At 45.4% G+C, this 17,005-nt stretch overlaps 1 protein-coding gene across 1 annotated transcript in view; it reads left to right on the top strand.

Annotated features, from left to right (window-relative positions):
- The window catches only part of BMP6 (bone morphogenetic protein 6), an 87,561-nt gene extending 71,943 nt beyond the window's left edge, over positions 1-15,618 (top strand). The window contains exons 3-7 of the mRNA XM_071452313.1: positions 2,982-3,130; positions 4,333-4,530; positions 12,215-12,291; positions 14,185-14,295; positions 14,387-15,618. Of these exons, the coding sequence (XP_071308414.1) occupies positions 2,982-3,130; positions 4,333-4,530; positions 12,215-12,291; positions 14,185-14,295; positions 14,387-14,536 (685 nt within the window). The 3' untranslated portion in view covers positions 14,537-15,618. The remainder of the gene's footprint in view (positions 1-2,981; positions 3,131-4,332; positions 4,531-12,214; positions 12,292-14,184; positions 14,296-14,386) is intronic.
- The last annotated feature ends 1,387 nt before the right edge of the window (positions 15,619-17,005 follow it).

Genomic DNA, 17,005 nt, shown 5'->3' with positions numbered 1-17,005 from the left:
TGCATGCAAAAAGTCCAGAGAGTTTTGTTGCTAAGAGCTGAATCTCTGTTGAGCCTTTGTGGGCAGCAATTTTCAAGTACTTACTGCTTGGCCAAATTTGAGGTGATTTTGTTAAGGAGTGGGGAGGACATGCAAGATTTCTGTTCTGAAAAATATAAAGGAGTGGTTAAAGACACAGTTAAATTGTTGGGAGGTTTTTATATGTGAGTAAATTTTTACCCCCTTCTTCCTCCTTAGTTTTGTCTTTGGAAATAGCTGACTGAATATTTTTTTAAAACCTTCATGCCAAAATGGAAACTAGTAATGATACACAGTTCTGCACAGCCTGCCAAGGCTTGGGCGACAAATGTTGATTGAAAAGAGTCTTAAAGAAAAGGTATTCAGAAGTGTTGCCTACACATCCACTATGCCCTAAAATACTTGTGGGGTGAACCTTCATCCAGTTGAACAATGCAAAAGTCATCTGAATAGCAGAGCTGATTGAAAACCAGTTCTGTATGGGACTTTTTCAGAGACTTAACTGGACTGGAAAGCCGATGATCCATTTTTGTTCATTTTACAGAGGAATCAAAATCTTTCCAAAGGGAGAGTGACAGACTGGGATAAAGTGGCTCGTTCTTGTTTGGTAGAATTGTTCTTTGATCAGGCAGTTTTCTTACTATATTTGTGGAGGATACTAAAATGAAGGATACCCATTGGAAGGCAAGTCTGTATTTTAAGTAATCTGATAATTGTGGAGGTTCAGTCTGAGGTGGTGTGGGGGGCAATTTGATTTGGTGGAAAGGACAATTGCATTTGGACATGAAAAATCATTGAAATTTGACTGACTAGGGAATTAATGTGTCCTTTGCGGTTCAGCAGAATGAATCCAAGGATTATAGTAGATCACAAGGTGAACATGAGTTAACAGTGTGAGTTTTGTGAAGAAGCCAAAATAATATTCTGAGGTGTATGAGTAGAGGCGCAGTCTGTGAGATGTATCAAGATTATCCTTCCACTGTGCTCAGAATCAGTGAGATCTTGATCTGAGCTGGGTCAATAAAAAGCAATGAGAGAAGTCAGTCTATAAAACAGGGCTTGTTAAGGAGAGACTGAAGATATTGTTGTAATAAGAAGGGGACATTGTAGTGACATTTAAGTTAGATAAAAAAAGGGGGAGAAAGGTCGCATGAAGCCCATTCAATTTCCTGGAAAGATGAGAGAGTTCCTGAAGCTGGAGATATTCAAGATCAGGTCAGGCAAACATCTCTCAGGAACAACATGGGTAGTAGGTGATCCTTCCTGGAGTTCATGGAGTGGGCTACGTGATGCCATGTGGACCATTTTGGCTTTACAGCTCTCTGATGTCCAGGTGCCTTTCCAAATGTCAAGGCAGTGGGAATGTAAACTTTTGACCTCCTCTTCATGTTGTTTTTAGACCTGACTACTCCTGTGTGTGTGTTTCAATGTTCAGGTTTGCTCTTAGAGAGTTCCTTGTGTAGAGGAGTTACAGAGCTCAGGAAGCAACTGGTGTGAGGAGGAAGGTCAGAACAGGTGCTAGGAAAACCTCTTTTCAGATATAGTTTACTTCAGGCATTGGAGAGGCCCAATGTTTAAGTCATATTCAGAGGTGGGAATGATCTAGAAGTTCATTCCTCTCTTAAAACTGGAGAGGGAAAGAGTGGTCATAGCTGCAGCTGCTGTTTGCAGTTGCCTTTAAGCAACATTTCAGTTTAAATATCTTGCCTGGGAAAGCCCAAATCTCTCAACCTTAGGGTTTCCAAAGCATGGAGCAGCTGACTGGCCATAGCTGCTTGCTGCTGTTGGAGGTGAAGGTCAGAATTGATCCTGAGCCCTCTTGCCACTGGAGGAACGGTGGCAAAGACTCCTGTGGGAAAGGCTGCTGAGTCAACCACAGTGTGCAGCTACCAGTGAGGTGGAGGAAAGCCTCCATGCTGTAAAAATAGGAGCTCTAGTACACTTAAGTGCTTTTTTTTCCATGTGTGATCTCATGCAAACCAAGCTGCTGGGCAGTATGACATAGCAGTCGGCCAAAAATAAAATGTAACTTAATCAAAATCTTTTCCTGAACTTAACCTTTGGTGTGTAGGAGAGACAGGTACCCTGTTTCCTCATTTACAAATGTTAGGGAAAAAATATCCAGGGGGGAAAAGATGAGAAGATGGGATTGACACCTGGTATCCATTTGTGGTGATGGCCACAGGTAAAGGATAGGAATTGTAGCTTTCTTGCACAGGAAAGTTACATCTCTAATACAGTAAGAAAATATATGTGGGATTTCTCTGAGTGCTTCTGCAGCTGATTTCATTGAGTAGAGTTTGGGTGAGTACTTGGTGCTGCAAAAAAGTTATTAACTTAAAAGCATTTGAAGCTGAAGCCCATGAAGGTGGTACAAGATCAGCAGCCTTGAAGCAAGGCGTCCAATTGTTGTTGATAAGCCTCAGAAAAATGTCTTTAGAGGCCTTTAGAAGTCCATTTTCCTTCACTGTTTGATGCTTGGCCAGTTGTTTTTTTTGTGCTTTATTTTGGTCAGTTAAGATAAGCCTGTGTTTATGTGTGGGGAGCTTAAATCATGACACCCCTATGGCAAAAGCCATAGAATGCCTGGTCATGCTGATGGTTCCACTGGCTATTAATGTAGTAAATGTATGAATGAAGTAATGTCAGGGCTAGCAGTACACTCTTCAGGAAGAAGAGTGCCTTACTCATCCCTTGCTGGTGGAGAAATGGACAGCCCTGAGGAGTAGGATTGCTTTCCTCCATCTTAGAAAATGGTGAAAACCTTTATAATCCTGAATTTCATGTGTGGAAGTATGTGCATCTCATGGCAAAACTCTGGATACAAACAGGAAGATTTGAGACATTGTTTTGTTTTGGACATTAACATAATTTAGAACTATTTCAGATTTTGTTTCTGTAACAGCAAAAGCCAAGAGAGAAAATCCCCAACCTCACAGTCTTGTCATTCCCCTTCTCTGCAGGGCCTCTGACCTGTTTCTGCTGGACACACGGGCAGTGTGGGCATCGCAGGAGGGCTGGCTGGAGTTTGACGTCACTGCCACCAGCAACATGTGGGTGATGAACCCCCAGCACAACATGGGGCTGCAGCTGAGCGTGGTGACCCAGGATGGTAGGTCATGGGCCAGGTAGCATGAGTCTCCCCTCAGTCTCTTGGATGCTGTCTGGAAGTGGTGCTGACAGAACTCTGCTGGGATGAGGCAGGGTAGGCACTCTGCATTCCTAAGGCAGCTGCAGCCAACACCACGAGCAAGAATGTCTGAGAGCACAGGTGGTGGGCTGTGCCCTCAGACATTGGTTCCTGGCTGTCCCATGATGGACATGTCTTTCCTCTTTCCCTATAAATGAGGTCAACTGTCCCTAGGCAGTACCAGGCCAGCTGGTGGAGATGGCTTTGGGTAGGGCCTCAGTTTCTGGGTTGGAGGTGGAAGGGGGCAAGGAACTGGGATGCCATGTAGGGTGAGGTTTGGGGATGAGAAGAAGAGAAAAGGCAGAGGTATGTACCTCCCCATGTGGGTTTATGTCAGCTGTCCTGGCTGCTGTGGCTGCTGTTGATCTCATCAAAGCTGACGTGGGAGCACTGCTGGAGAAACTATGTGGTTGCTGTGTGGGGCAGCTGTAATAGCAGCATTTCGCAGCCTACAGAAACTTTGAAAGGTGGAAAAGAAAATAAAATAAGAGACTGCAAAAGTGCATGAAATTGGAAGATAAGCAATGGAGAGGATCTAGATGAGCAGAAGGTGACTGACGTCTGTCTTCTATAGGAACCAATCTCCAACCTTGTTTTTTTCTATTGCTTCATTCTGCAGTTTAGTACACCTGTGATGTCAAGTAAGACTAGAGGGGCTGTCCACTTCTCCCTGAGGAAATGTTAGTGCCAAACTCTACCTTCCCAGCTGGGCTGAGAGCCCATCATTGTGCTCCTGGCAAAAGCACACCATCTCTTTGCCCTCTGCTGTCCCTAGACATCTCCTAATCTCATGTCTGCTGCTTCTGTTTCACAGGCAGCAGGACTGATGTCATGACACATCAAGTTCAGTTCAGTGTTTTACATATCTATCTATATAGCTTCACTGCCAAAATGGGACCAGAGATGCCAAAGGGGAACCAAGGAACCAGATGTTGCAGTGAAGTCTTGTCCAGCATGGGTGGAGAGCTGTCATAAAAATGTCCATATGTTGTGGTTGCAGGAAAGGAATGTTCAGTGTTTAAAGAGGAGTATAAGCAAGAAGAGAGGAGACACTGGTTGCTCAAAGGAGCAATGCAACTGCACCATTTCTCTTAACTTTTCTCCCTTTTCTGTTTGGCTTGAAGGTTTCAGTGTAAACCCTAGAGAAGCAGGGCTGGTAGGGCGAGATGGCCCTTACGACAAGCAGCCTTTCATGGTTGCCTTCTTCAAAGTGAGCGAGGTTCACCTGCGCACCACGAGGTCAGCGACCAGCAGGCGCAGGCAGCAGAGCCGGAACCGCTCCACCCAGACTCAGGACGTTTCCAGGGTGTCCAGTGTCACAGGTAACCATGGAACACGGGAAATCAATCATGCAGCACAAGCTGGGATGATGTCTTGTAATGGTTTTGGATGCTTTGGAGGGCAGAAGCAAGAAGGGGGTCGTGAGGTGGGATGCTCTCCCTTGGGATAATAGGTTACATCTGCAAGGTTGTAGGAGAGGAGGTCTCACGTAATGAAACTTACAGGAGTCCTCTTGAATCCTGCATGGAGTCCAGACCCCCATGTGAACTTGCATCCACTGAATTCAAGGTGGTGAGGTATTTTAACCACAACTCTTGTGCTTGTAGTTTTCTTGCTATACAGTGTGTCTAGGATTATGCCCTGTGAAATGCAGTATTTCAAAGACTCTATCTCTGTATGCACTGAGATTTATGGTGTTGCATGTATGCATTCCCAGCAGAGTCCTCTTTCAGTTTTCTTTGGAAAAAACATGGAAGAACAGCATGAGATGCTTTATATTTTTAATCTTGTGAGAACATCAGTGTACACATGGTGGAGTACCTTTCCAGGCAGGCAAAGAAGTTTTGCTGTGGAGAGGTTGCATGTTGCAGGTTTTGTACAGAAGCCTTGTGAGTGCTGTTGTGGGCCGGTGGGGCAATAGAGTAACAATGACATTTTGGCAAAAATTGTGAGTTTTCTGTCTTCTAAGTCTTGTCTGTTTTCCATTACCACAAGCCCATCATTCGCTGAGCACCTTCTTTCCTCTCAAACATTTCAGCCTATTCCAAGTTGCTTGATTAATTTGCTTATGGTGCCCCCTTTGTTTCCTGTAGTATCCCTGCTTTTCTCATGTTTAGAAATGACTATGCCCCAACGAAGAGAGGCAGTTGTATTTTTTATTCTATGTCCAAACACAGCAGAGCGAGATGAACCAGCATTGGTGATGCTTAGCTGGTGAAAATATGTAGGCCGTTCCCTGCTCTTGCATGCTTGGGTTGTGGGTGAGCCATGCTTGATCCCAAGGTGGCTCCATGCTGCAGGGAGCAGAGCCAGGCTGGGAGCCCTTCCAGGGCTGGCAGCCAGAGTTGTGCATGGCCGTGTGTTGACTCAGCTCAATTGCTCCAGCCCATTGTGGTGATGGCCTTGCCCTCTGAGCTAGTGTGTGCCAGCAGCAGTGGCCTTTGCACGTCCTTGTGGTGCACACTGCAGCGTGGCTGTGGGTTCCCATGCCATGCAATGCAAGTGCCAGACTCGGCTGGGTGTGAGATGTCCTCTGTGGATTTTAAGGACAGGAGGAGCAACTCAGTTCTGCAGCCCAACCTCCCTGGGGGAGGCTGGCCAGTGCCAGCGTGACATTTCTGGAGGAGTTATCACCTAATCTGCCATTGGAACACCTTATGTGGATCTAAGTTGCTGAGACCTGCTTTGGTCCCCCTTCAGGTTTCCGCGCTGCAGTTTTACAGCTGGGCATCGTAGCTGCTTGCTGAGTTATTTTCCTGCATGATGAGTTTGCCAAGGGCACAGGTAGTTTATTCAGCTGGGTGTCATAAGCCCAGCTGATATGCAGGCAGTTCTCCCACCTAGGTAGGCTCAGCTTCTGTGCTCCCTTCACAAGAGCCAATTTTTAAATGCATTCACGGTGCTTTGGGAAAGTTACGTGCTGCACTGCTGTTTTGTGGTGCTAGTGGCACTTGGAGTCAGGATAAGCTCCAGCTTTCTCTCCCTGGCTCTACAAACTTCACAGTGCTGAAACAAAATTTTCACACTATGAAATCAGGTGATGTGACTCAAAGCCCCAGAGGGAGCAGATATGTTGGGCAAAAAGGGCTATTTGTACTTTGCTGCTTTCTTGACTACACCACACATCAGGTCATAAAATTCTAAAATGACAAAAAGGGAAAATAGCTGGCATTCTGTGGTCTCGAGGGCTTTTTTTGGGCCAGCTTTAATTTAAAACCTGGAATTTGGCAGCACAGTGGTCAACAAGGTATAGTTGAGACTGTAGATTTAAGGCAGGGGAAAGGAGGGGAATTTGAAGTTAAGTTGTATGTTTGGTTGATTTCTGTGTTTAGAAAAGAGAAACTACATCATCTTGTTTTCCTTTCTAAGTGTGACACTCTCAGACTCTGTTCTCTTTAAGAAGTGGTTGATTTATTGGCCCAAGAGGCACCAATGACCAAAAAGTGTTTTTAGTGTTAGAGATCACAGGGCTTTTTTCTTTTTTTTTTAACCTGGGAAGATAAAAAATCCTGATGGATGGTGGGGCTGAGGAAGCATTTGCCCCAAGATGAAGCAGAAGGCAAGCCCAGGGATTATCCTGAAGGCTGCCTAGCTCTTCTGAGGGTGCCCTGATGCATCTGGACCCAAAGTGGGTGCAAAACTGAGATGCTGCAGTTCCCTTCTGTGCCTCTCCTCACCCGCGCATCTTCTTCTCTTGCTGTATCTCACATCTTGTCAGATTTTTGGTTGGTGCTCTTCCCCAAGGTAGGATTGCTGCTCCCTACCACGGCTTGAGAGCAGTTTCTCTTCTGCAGAGCAAGGCACTTTTTAGTTTTGATGTTTTGTTTTTTTTTGTAGACTGCAACTTCCTTCCTCCGTGTTAATCAATACACAGGGTTTTCTTATTTCAGCCCAAAAAGGAACCCCTTTCCCAAAAGATGCTGTGAGTTGTTTTGGGGCAGTATGTTTTAAAAAGCCCCAATTACTGTCTGGATATGGGAGGTGTTTCAATTAGTTTGGAGTACATGAAGTGTGCTGCAGGGCTGGTATTGGACCTGGGGAGGCAAGGAGTTAGGTGAGGGCATGCTGCTGTGTGTGGGAAAGGGACCCAAAGAGAGCCCACTCTGCTCCCTTTGATGTGCAGTTGTCCTGCAGTCAGTACCAAGAGCTCAGATGCTAAGGCTGTGTCTGTGGCACAAGGTTCTCAATGGTCTGTATTTTTTTGCCAAGAATGCTTATTTCCATGTATTATAAACACTTAATTATCACTGGCTTATATAAAGCAGAACTGAGCAAACCCCATGGTTACAAACTGCTTTGACATAGAGTCCTGTGTCAATGCATTCCTGGAGCCTCAATTCTTCTGCAGAAGGAGGATGAGCAGGAAGAAAAAGGAGTATTTTCATCTGCTGAGGCAGGAAGTCACATGCCAGGTCTGGCCCCAGCCATGGAGAGACAGGGTGGGTGGAAGGAGCCTGCAGGTGTTTCTCTGCTGTTGTCTGCAGGGCCTGGAGGGCCCTGGCTCAGCTGAATCTTGCAGTGGCTTGAACTTGTGCTCTCAGACTCATACTGACCCTCCAGCTGAACAAAGAGATGGGACTGTCCAGCATAACAGGCGGTGAACCTCTGCCCTTCAGCCACCTCCATGATTTATGGGTTTCACACAGGGCTATCTCTTTCTCCAGTGGCGATAATCCTTCTCTTCTGCAAGTCAGCTTCCAGGCACATCCGTTCCTATCAGCCCCTCCTCGTGGAGAGAATTTAAATGCCTGACTTTGGGCTGCACTTGCTGCTCTGAATGAAACTCAAGCCGAGTCCCTTTTCAGGCCCTTCTCTGTAATGCCCCCTGGAGTGATGTGAGGTGCTCTATGAAAAATGGAGAGGTCCTTCAAGTGGTCTTTCCTTCCAGCAGATGCGCACTCAACCAGACAGATTTCCGCATGTGTACGGGAACCAGATATTGCAAAGGGCAGCATTCACAAACACTGGAGGCAAATAAGGCCAAATGCTTTTGTGATGGCAAGGGCCTTGTTAATAAACTTTGTTATCTGGCAGCCAATCCTCCCTCCAGAATAGTTTTCCCTTCAGTGCAGTGTTTGGATGCAGACTGGAGCAGCGTGGCCAGCATTTCTGTGTGTGCCTTCACATGCAGGTTCACGTCAGCCCGACATCTCCCCTTCTTCCCACCCAGGCAGATCACTTTCATGTGAAGTGGGCTGTTATTAACTGTGTGATCAGTTTACACCAGCTTTATCCGGACAAATCACCAAAGTCAAACACCAAGAAGAAGGGGCTGGCCTTGGAGACCTCTGTCAAAGCTATTTTGGATCGCAGAAGCAATTAATTACTGTGTGGAATTTTGTAAACTGGCACCTTGGGAGCAGCGAGGGTGTACTCAGATAGATCAACCCAGTAAATATTTATATGTTCTTTGCCAGCACTTAACGTGGGAGAGGCTATAGGAAATCTAAGGTGGGTGCATAAGTATCTATCTGTAGGAGGAAGACCATTAGGGTCAGGCTGTTCTCTCACCCTTTTCAGCAACACACATGCCAGTGTCCAGCCTTAAGAGAAACATCTGTGCTTGCAGAAAGTCAGACCTGGGTCCTGTGAAGGCAGACAACATTCAGTGCAAACACACCACAGAGACAAGCCGTCTTAGCTGTGACGTTTTAACTGTGCTGCTCTGGGAGTTATTTTTAAGTGCAGAACTAGGGGTTTGAGCTTTTTTTGAATCTCTTTTAGAAAAAATTGTTTGCAGCATGATTAAATGCAGTGCCTTCTAAGTGCCAAGTTAGCATTTCTGAATTGGTATGTTCAGGGCAAAAAATAGAGACAATTTTGCTAAACCCACAATGAGCCTATAGGAGCTCCCAGAGCAGCTCCCTAAACTCTCAGAGATGCTGAAGGCCTCTGGTGAGCAATCCCTGCCAATTGTGCCATGGCAGTGTGGGCCAGCCCTGTGGCAGCTGTTTGCAGCACCTCCCCTCTGCAGGCTGCCTGCCTTTGGCCCTCCTGGCTCCCTGCTGCAAAGCTGGTGGGAAGGGACACAATCCCTGTCACCTCTTGACAGTTGGATCTTGCACTGCAAACCACCCTGAGTGGCAATTTGGGCTAAAACAGCTGAGCACGCTGGCCTGGGGTGGCTGATGCTGCTTTCCAGCTTTGCAGAAAATGTGTTGTGGAAGCCAACTTCAGTAGCTCAGTGAGCTTTAGCTCACTGCCAAAAACTCTGTGACTGTGTATTCGTCTTCTTTTCAGACCCATAACTGATGGGATTTCAGGATGTAGGCCCAATGTAGGACATATGCTGAGCCCCTAACTGTAGGGAATGGGTCATGATTATGTGCATCTGTACTGCTGCAATTTCCCCAATTCAGAAAGCCACTGCTAAAGGTTGCTTAAAGGTTTGTGACTTACCTAAAGCCGGGCTAAAATAGCTTCCATAAAGCAAGCATAGTAGGCAAACACATAATAAGAAAGGAGGGCAGGGGATCTTGGGTGAGGGTTAAACAGGGAAGAATGTAAAGCTAGGGAGAGGGGATGTTTAATGTGTTGACATTTAGAAAAGCAAAGGCTGAGGCTGGGCAAGTGAGGAGGTAGAGCAGTCTGCATCTGCCCTGGATGGAGAGCAGCCAGGGCTCCATGCAGAGTGTGAATCAGGTGACTGACCAGTGAGCTGAGGCGAGGTTTTGGGGATAGTGTGAGAGAGGACACGTTCATAACATGTTCTGCTTGGTGTACCTTGTTAAGCAGCTCTTTTTTTCCACCCCTGTGTTTTCTTAAACTTGTGATTGCTTGCAGCCTTCCTTCCCACTCCTGTTTTCTCTGCCTCCCTTGCCTTCTCCCCTTTCCTGTAGCAGATCTGGGTAAATTGTAGCTGGATTTGGAACATAGCACAATTTTACCCACTCAATTGTGAATAGATCAACTCCACTGTCAAATACAGATGGTTTTCCTCTAAACAATCTATATATCCCATTGAAGAACAATGAGGTTGTGTTCCAGGTGTTTTAATGAAGGCCTTTGATCACTAAAAGCATCTTCTCATATTTTTTTTCCCTCATTATGACCAAATAATTTCAAAACATCTCATGCTAGAAATTTGCTCCTGGGCTGAGCCAGGGACTGGGAAGCTTCATCCGAAATAAACCACCACACCCTGGTTTCTACTGGGTATGTCTGGTTTGAAAAAGGAAAGCTTGAATAGAGAGACTTGCCTCCGTTCTCGCTGCCGCGTGCTGCTGGAAGAGCGAATGTTTATGCTGCAGCAGGCTGTTAACCAGCTCTGCTCACCTGATTAAATCCGTGATTGAAGTGAAGCTATTCAAAGGCTGAAATGCAATCCTCAGAGTTTAAAACCCAACTGCTTCTAAAAACAACTCCCTAATCTTTGGTGGTTGGGAAGCTGGGTTTGAGGTGTAGGGTTTTTTCGGCCCTCAGTGTTAACTGTACCCAGCTGTACTGCTGTGCTGCCCTTAATGTCAGTTGGATGTGCTTTTAGTATTATAGTTTTTCTTCTGAATAAATATTTGCATTTGTAGTTCCCAAACTTCAGGGGGGGCGGGGGGAATGATGCTGGAGGGAAGAAAAAGAAAGGCTTATTCAGAGCCAAGGAAAAAATCACTAAAAATATTTTTCTATCCCAGCTGCCGCATCTGGGGAAAGCTGCACTGGGAGGGTGCCCTTTCAAGCCATGTTAGGGGCACCAGGGGGCTGGTAAACTGAAAGATCTAGGGCAGCAGGGGGCAGGGGCATCAGCCTGAGGTATCTGCCTGCTGACAGGAGTGCCTTTACTCGCAAATGGGAGCTGTGAGGGAGGAGAAGGGCCCTGTGGAAAGGCATGGGAGGAAAACATGGATGGTGACTTTGGCTCCCAAGCTGCTTGGCTGAATTTGTTGCCATCTCTTTCTCTCGTGCCTACCATCGGGTGCAGAGCACAGGATCAGCAGCTGTAGCTGGTGGCCAAGTCACCTCGCTGCAAGGGTGGTTTCTGTGGCTGCTCTGCTGAGGTCCAGCAGCCACCTGAGGTGTGACAAAATCAGCAACCACCCATCAGGGTGGATCTGCGCAGCCACCTGGAGGTGAAAGGCCCCTCTGTCACAGCTCAGCTCCTCTGCTCACTGTGGTTTCAGGTGTTCACATGCCGAGCTGCCTCTCTTTCCAAATATAAATGGGAAATTCCACTTGCTATCAATAGCTGTACTTTGTGGGATCATCAGGAGCAGCTCCTGCATGGTTGAAACATCCCCATACATTGTGCCATGGCAAGGGAGAAGGTCTTTGTCAGGGCTTTGCATCCGGTGTCCTCACTTTATTGACAATAAGGAGCAAGTGAATGGTGAGAGCATGTCAAGTGCTGTATCATCTGCAAATAAGCAGTTTATGGAAAGGAGAAATGTGTTTTTCAGGGCATGGTTTGTAAAGGTCCAAGGGCAGAGGTGGTGCCATGGGTCACATAAGATGTGTGGGGCAAGCTGGGGTAAAGTACAGAGAGGAACAAGGACATGGCTTCCCTGCCTATGGGACACCTTAGCTGTTGGAGGACTTCTGCAGACTGGTGCAGGGGCACAAGGTGATGATTAACCTTCCTGGGGCTGTAGTTCTCTCTCTCAGTGAGTGTGTGCAGCTTGAGTTCCCCACCTGGGGCAGCACATGCCAGAAAGGGGAGCTGAGGAAGTGGGGTGAGGGTGAGCACTCGGTGGGGATGCAGCCTATGCAGGGTTGAAGCAGATTTATTTTTAAGAAGTAGTTTTACTGGAGATGTTTTCCAAGCACTTTAAAGACAGCTGAGTTACTATAACTGAGTCACTGTTACTTGGGTTCCTCCATTCCCACAGGCATCTTAAAAGCTTCAGCCCTGCTTTGGATGTCCCTCAACACCCTTATCCTTTTAGCTGCTGAGGGAGCTCGTCACTTCTCGCTGCTGAGCCCGCAGCATGCACACATCTGGCCAGATGTGCCCTCCAGCAATGCTCGGCCTGTTTTACTTTCTAAATTCTTGTTTTGCTCTTTTTCTTTTAACAGATTACAACAGCAGTGACTTAAAAACAGCGTGCAGAAAGCATGAGCTTTACGTTAGCTTCCAAGACTTGGGATGGCAGGTGTGTGATGTTTCTCTCTGGGTAAACCAGACATTTTGTTATGAAATGTTATCTAAACAGTGTCACAGTAATTCCACTCAACTCTGCCATTATGCTTTAAAATGTTCCTTGTGCCTCCTCACTAAAACCAGTCACAGAGAAGGGCAAATAAATATTGATAGTTGTGACATTTGATAAGACCCAGAGAAAGCTTGATACTTTATGGGATTCAAGTATACAGTCATTCTCTGTCACTCATGGGAGTCATGGTACGGGCAAGGGCTTATATCTGTGTACCTCCAATGATAAGGAAAACAATCTGATGTTAAGCAGTGATTTTAACTAAATTTTTTTTCTAGTGATCACCCTGATTTTAACCTTGGCCATTGTTTGAAATCCTCCACAATCCCTGCCCCACAATTATCATTGCCTGCGGTAGGTAGACTGAAGACTGAGCTTAGTTGCAACACCATGAGGCCAGAAAGTCATTATAAAGTTAAGTTATTTAGAACCAGGCTATAGTGCAAACAAACATCATATTTCAAAGAATGCCCTTCTCTTTTTATTTTATTTCTTTTAAATTACTTCATTCAACACTTCTGAGGGAGGTCCCATTTCTATCAGGTAATATTTTTACCAGGTTATAATTCAGGATGCCAGAGCTGTCCTTGCTGCATCTGTAATACTCAACACATGCAAGTCCTCTCTCAGCTAATGAGATAGCAGCATTTTTTGTAGCTCATGTGTCAACTCCAGCCCAGTAGCTGCAATTGTGGTTGTGTAGTGACTCCATTCCCCATTACTTACGGGTGACTTTTCACTTGAGCAGAGACATTCCACCTCTTCCTTAATCTTACTTGCCCTACTTTTGGGCAGGAAGTGGATTCCAGTTGGGAAGTTCATGATCTTGAAGGTACTACCTTCACCATTCTAGTTGCAGAAAGGTAAGATGCTGCCAAAGGAAGGCCACAGACCAGCAGGGCTCATTCTAAGAGCTGGAATCCAGTCCTACTTTTTGTAGGAAAATGATCAAGGCAAGGTAGAGCCCCCTGCAGTTGGGCACTGCTATTTCCTTCAGAACAAACTTGGTTAGCAAAGCTACAGCAACAGTGTGTGGCTGCTTAGCCCTGCTGAAGCAAAATTCAGGGAAACTCAGGGGGTTGTCAGGTAGAGTGGAAATTGCCTAAGAGATACATGCACATGAAACATGCTGGTATGTCCTTCTGCAGGGTGACCTGCAGAGCCCAACACCAAGGGAGGCCAAGTGTCTCTTGTTCCATGGTGCTGCTTTTAGTTTCCCTTTGGCTCTTTTGTGTCAGCAGCAGACAAGCTTCCTTTGGTGGAGTCCCCTTTTTGCCTAGCATGGCACTCAGATTGCCACTGGGGCCACCTCAGCTCAGGCTGGCTGTCATGCCCCTCCTTTAGGAGTCTGACACAGGTGGAGAAGCTGTTAGCCAGCCAAGATTTCCCACAGGGTCTGTAGCAGAGTAGTATCCCTCTATAAGAGTGTATAAGCTAGGCTCCTTCTGAGGACACCAGCTGTGCCTGTGACTCAACCTAGGAAAGGTATTTCAGCCAGAGGGCCTGCAGGAAATGTTGGAAATAAAGGCCTCCAAACCACAATCTCCACAATGCAACCCAATGAGTTTTAGGGGTAAAGCCCTCTTAGTTAATGGTAGTTGAGCTGTACATAGATGTGCATCATTCTTTGGACATTAAAATCAGTGTGTCCATGGAAAAGTGACACACAAAAAGTGGTGCACAAAAAGAAATTAAAAAACCCAACTAAAACCCAAGCAGTTTCAGTGAAAACACATTTTCACCCTCAAGGAAGAAGTTAGTGGAAAATTTTCAGCTGCTCTTAATTGTGTGCAGTTGTCTGTTGAACCACATTCTGTTTGTTTCCCTAAAAAGGACTGGATAATCGCTCCAAAAGGCTACGCAGCCAACTACTGTGATGGGGAGTGCTCGTTCCCACTCAACGCCCATATGAACGCAACCAATCATGCCATTGTACAAACTCTGGTAAGTCTCCAGGCAGCTCAGTGCCAAAGCACCAGGTGAATTTGTAAACAATATACCAGTGTCTCAGTTGTGTTTTCTTTCTTGGCAACAGGTTCATCTAATGAATCCTGATTACGTTCCCAAACCATGCTGTGCACCTACCAAACTAAATGCCATATCTGTCCTTTACTTCGATGATAATTCTAATGTAATCTTGAAGAAATACAGGAATATGGTAGTAAGAGCTTGTGGATGTCACTGACAAACAGTCTTCACACGGACTCTGTGATGCTGCCATGAACTTGGATCCACCCCTCCCTGTTTTCATGACCTTGGGGGAAAAAAACCCCACGTGATTAACCACCCTTCAGAACACCATGTATGTGCCTTGTGGGAGGAAGGGGTGTGGGGACCACCCCCTAGGGTGGGAGTAAACTGCTGGACTTCTTACAGACTGACCCTACACCACAGTGGCTGCCCAGCTCAGCAGCAGCAGCAGCAAAATGGCCCCACACTTTATTTGGCTGGGATGGTCCTAATCTCACAGAGAAGCTTGACCTGTAGCAGGTGCTTGGATATGTGCTGCAGTTTTACCAGATGAGCACTCAACACCCAAAACAACTGAGGGTCTTTCTCTGGGGGCAGGGAGGGAAGATGAGGGGGAGAGGCAGAGAAGCTAAAGAAAGTGGTGTTAGTACTTCAAACGTAGTGTGTACATCTCGTGCAAGATCCTTTTGGCCAGAAGGACCAATTACTGGACCTAGACTGTCTTCTCCTGACATCTGTCGTGACAGTAAGCATCTAAAATTGTGCCAAAGCAGATGTTTCAGTTCTCTTATGCTCCCAGCACCGTTTAACTCTTATCTTGCAAGTGTAAGATGGCATGGCTGCACCCTGTGTTAGAAACACTACCATGAACTCAGACCTAGGCTGGTCTTCCCAGTTCACTATCTGACTGAGCAATACAAATTTATACACTTGTTCTTATGCAACTTCCTTCCACTCCCCACGTGGAGCTGCCTCATCTACTACCACTTGCCCAGGAAGGAAGTCAGGACACTTCTTCAGCTGTAATTCAGACGTAAAAGCTTAGGGGCCATTCATTCTCTAGCTGGACAGTTTGTTTACAGGAAGACAGAATGTCAACAACATTTGCAATCTTTCCCTTTCAACTCATGCAACTAACAAACTGGTATAAAGGAAATGCAGCATAGAGCCATGGTTTGTCTAGCAGAAGCTAATAGCAAATGGTTTTGATCAATATTAAACTTGTATTAAATGCACTTACCTCTACTTGCATTTAAAAGGCTTATTGTAAATACAAGCTATAATTTATTGCACTTGTCACTGTATATTCATTGTGCTGTATCATTTATAGAAAGACTGCTTTTTTAAAAAGTTTTTATTTAGAAAAAATCTCAGTGTAAACAATTGTACCACTTTGATTTTATACAAGAAACTCATGAGATTGTGCTTCACTAGAAAGTTGTTAAAAACATAATAAAGGCTTCCTGAAAGGCAGAAGTACACAAGTTGATCCAATACATCTGCCAGTACAACACTTAGCTTTCACTGTGGCTTTTTCACCTTCACACATTTTCAGACTGAACAGAATCAAAAGTTCTGGACAGACAGTGAAGTGAAGAACCAGAAATTCACTGTTTTAAAAGTTCATTGATGTTTTGCTTTTTTTTTAATAAAAAAGAAAAGCAACCCAACTTACTCCATATGATGGACAAAACCCAGCATCTTGACAGATAAGTCAAATTAGCCTGTAGCAATCCTCATTCCTCATGAGTTTCTGTGCACGAGACAGCAGAATTCAATCCTTGGTTTGCTGTTGCCTTTGTATCATGACAGTCTCTGCAATGTAATTCTTTGGCTTTCAGTTAAGTCTAACATGGAACATCTTATGCACCAAAGAATAGATTCATATTATAATCCAAGACACCACAAAGTGTGTGGTCCTAGCATTCAAACTTATCAATGCTTACAGCTTGGAGAAACATTAAGGCTCGAGAAGAGGGGTAGGGGGGAACTATTTTACACTACTGCAGAAGAGCTGAATGGAAAAAAAAATATTAAACATTGTATTACTTGTTGTTCTCTAGGTACTCTGACTAAGGAGCAGGTCAGCACAATGTCTGGATTGAGGCCGGGATAGGAAACACGTCCTTAGCTCTGGAGTCTGACTGATCATTTACCATTAACGGGGCAGTTGTAACAGCACCTATTTTTCACTCTGGCTCTAGAGAAGTAGAGCATAGTTGTGCCTCTGGAGCTGGATGGCAGCAGCCTATGGAAATGCACCTGACACATGTACACTATGGCATCAGTAACGTTCAGGCACATGTTACAGTACCATCACTTTCATTATGGCTAGACCTCCCATGCTGAGAGGATTAACAGGAAACAACCAGCTCATGGTGGCCTGGTATCTTCCAAAGGTGTGTGTGTTTTCAACCTTTCAGCAGCTAGATTAAGACAAATAAAGATTAAGTACAATTCTAGAGGCAAAAGTGACTCAACACAGCTGTAGCTTTTGCCTTTCTAGTAATGGTAAGCAGTTTGTAAGGATTACTTTTTAACCAGATCTGACCTGAAGACAAAAATATTCTACTGCTGCCGTTCAGTTGGTTTTCTTAACGTATTTTGGTCTCAAAGGAAACCATTTACACTTCATTGCAGGAATGCAGAAATGCAGTGCAACTACCAATGCTGAAAATACTCT

The sequence above is a fragment of the Agelaius tricolor genome, unplaced genomic scaffold, assembly GCF_023055355.1.
Source record: "Agelaius tricolor isolate 1412-34295 unplaced genomic scaffold, bAgeTri1.0.p SCAF_2, whole genome shotgun sequence".
Classification (NCBI taxonomy): Eukaryota; Metazoa; Chordata; class Aves; order Passeriformes; family Icteridae; genus Agelaius; species Agelaius tricolor.
The sequence above is the reverse complement of the archived record's forward strand: the minus strand, read 5'-3'. Positions and strand labels throughout refer to the sequence as shown.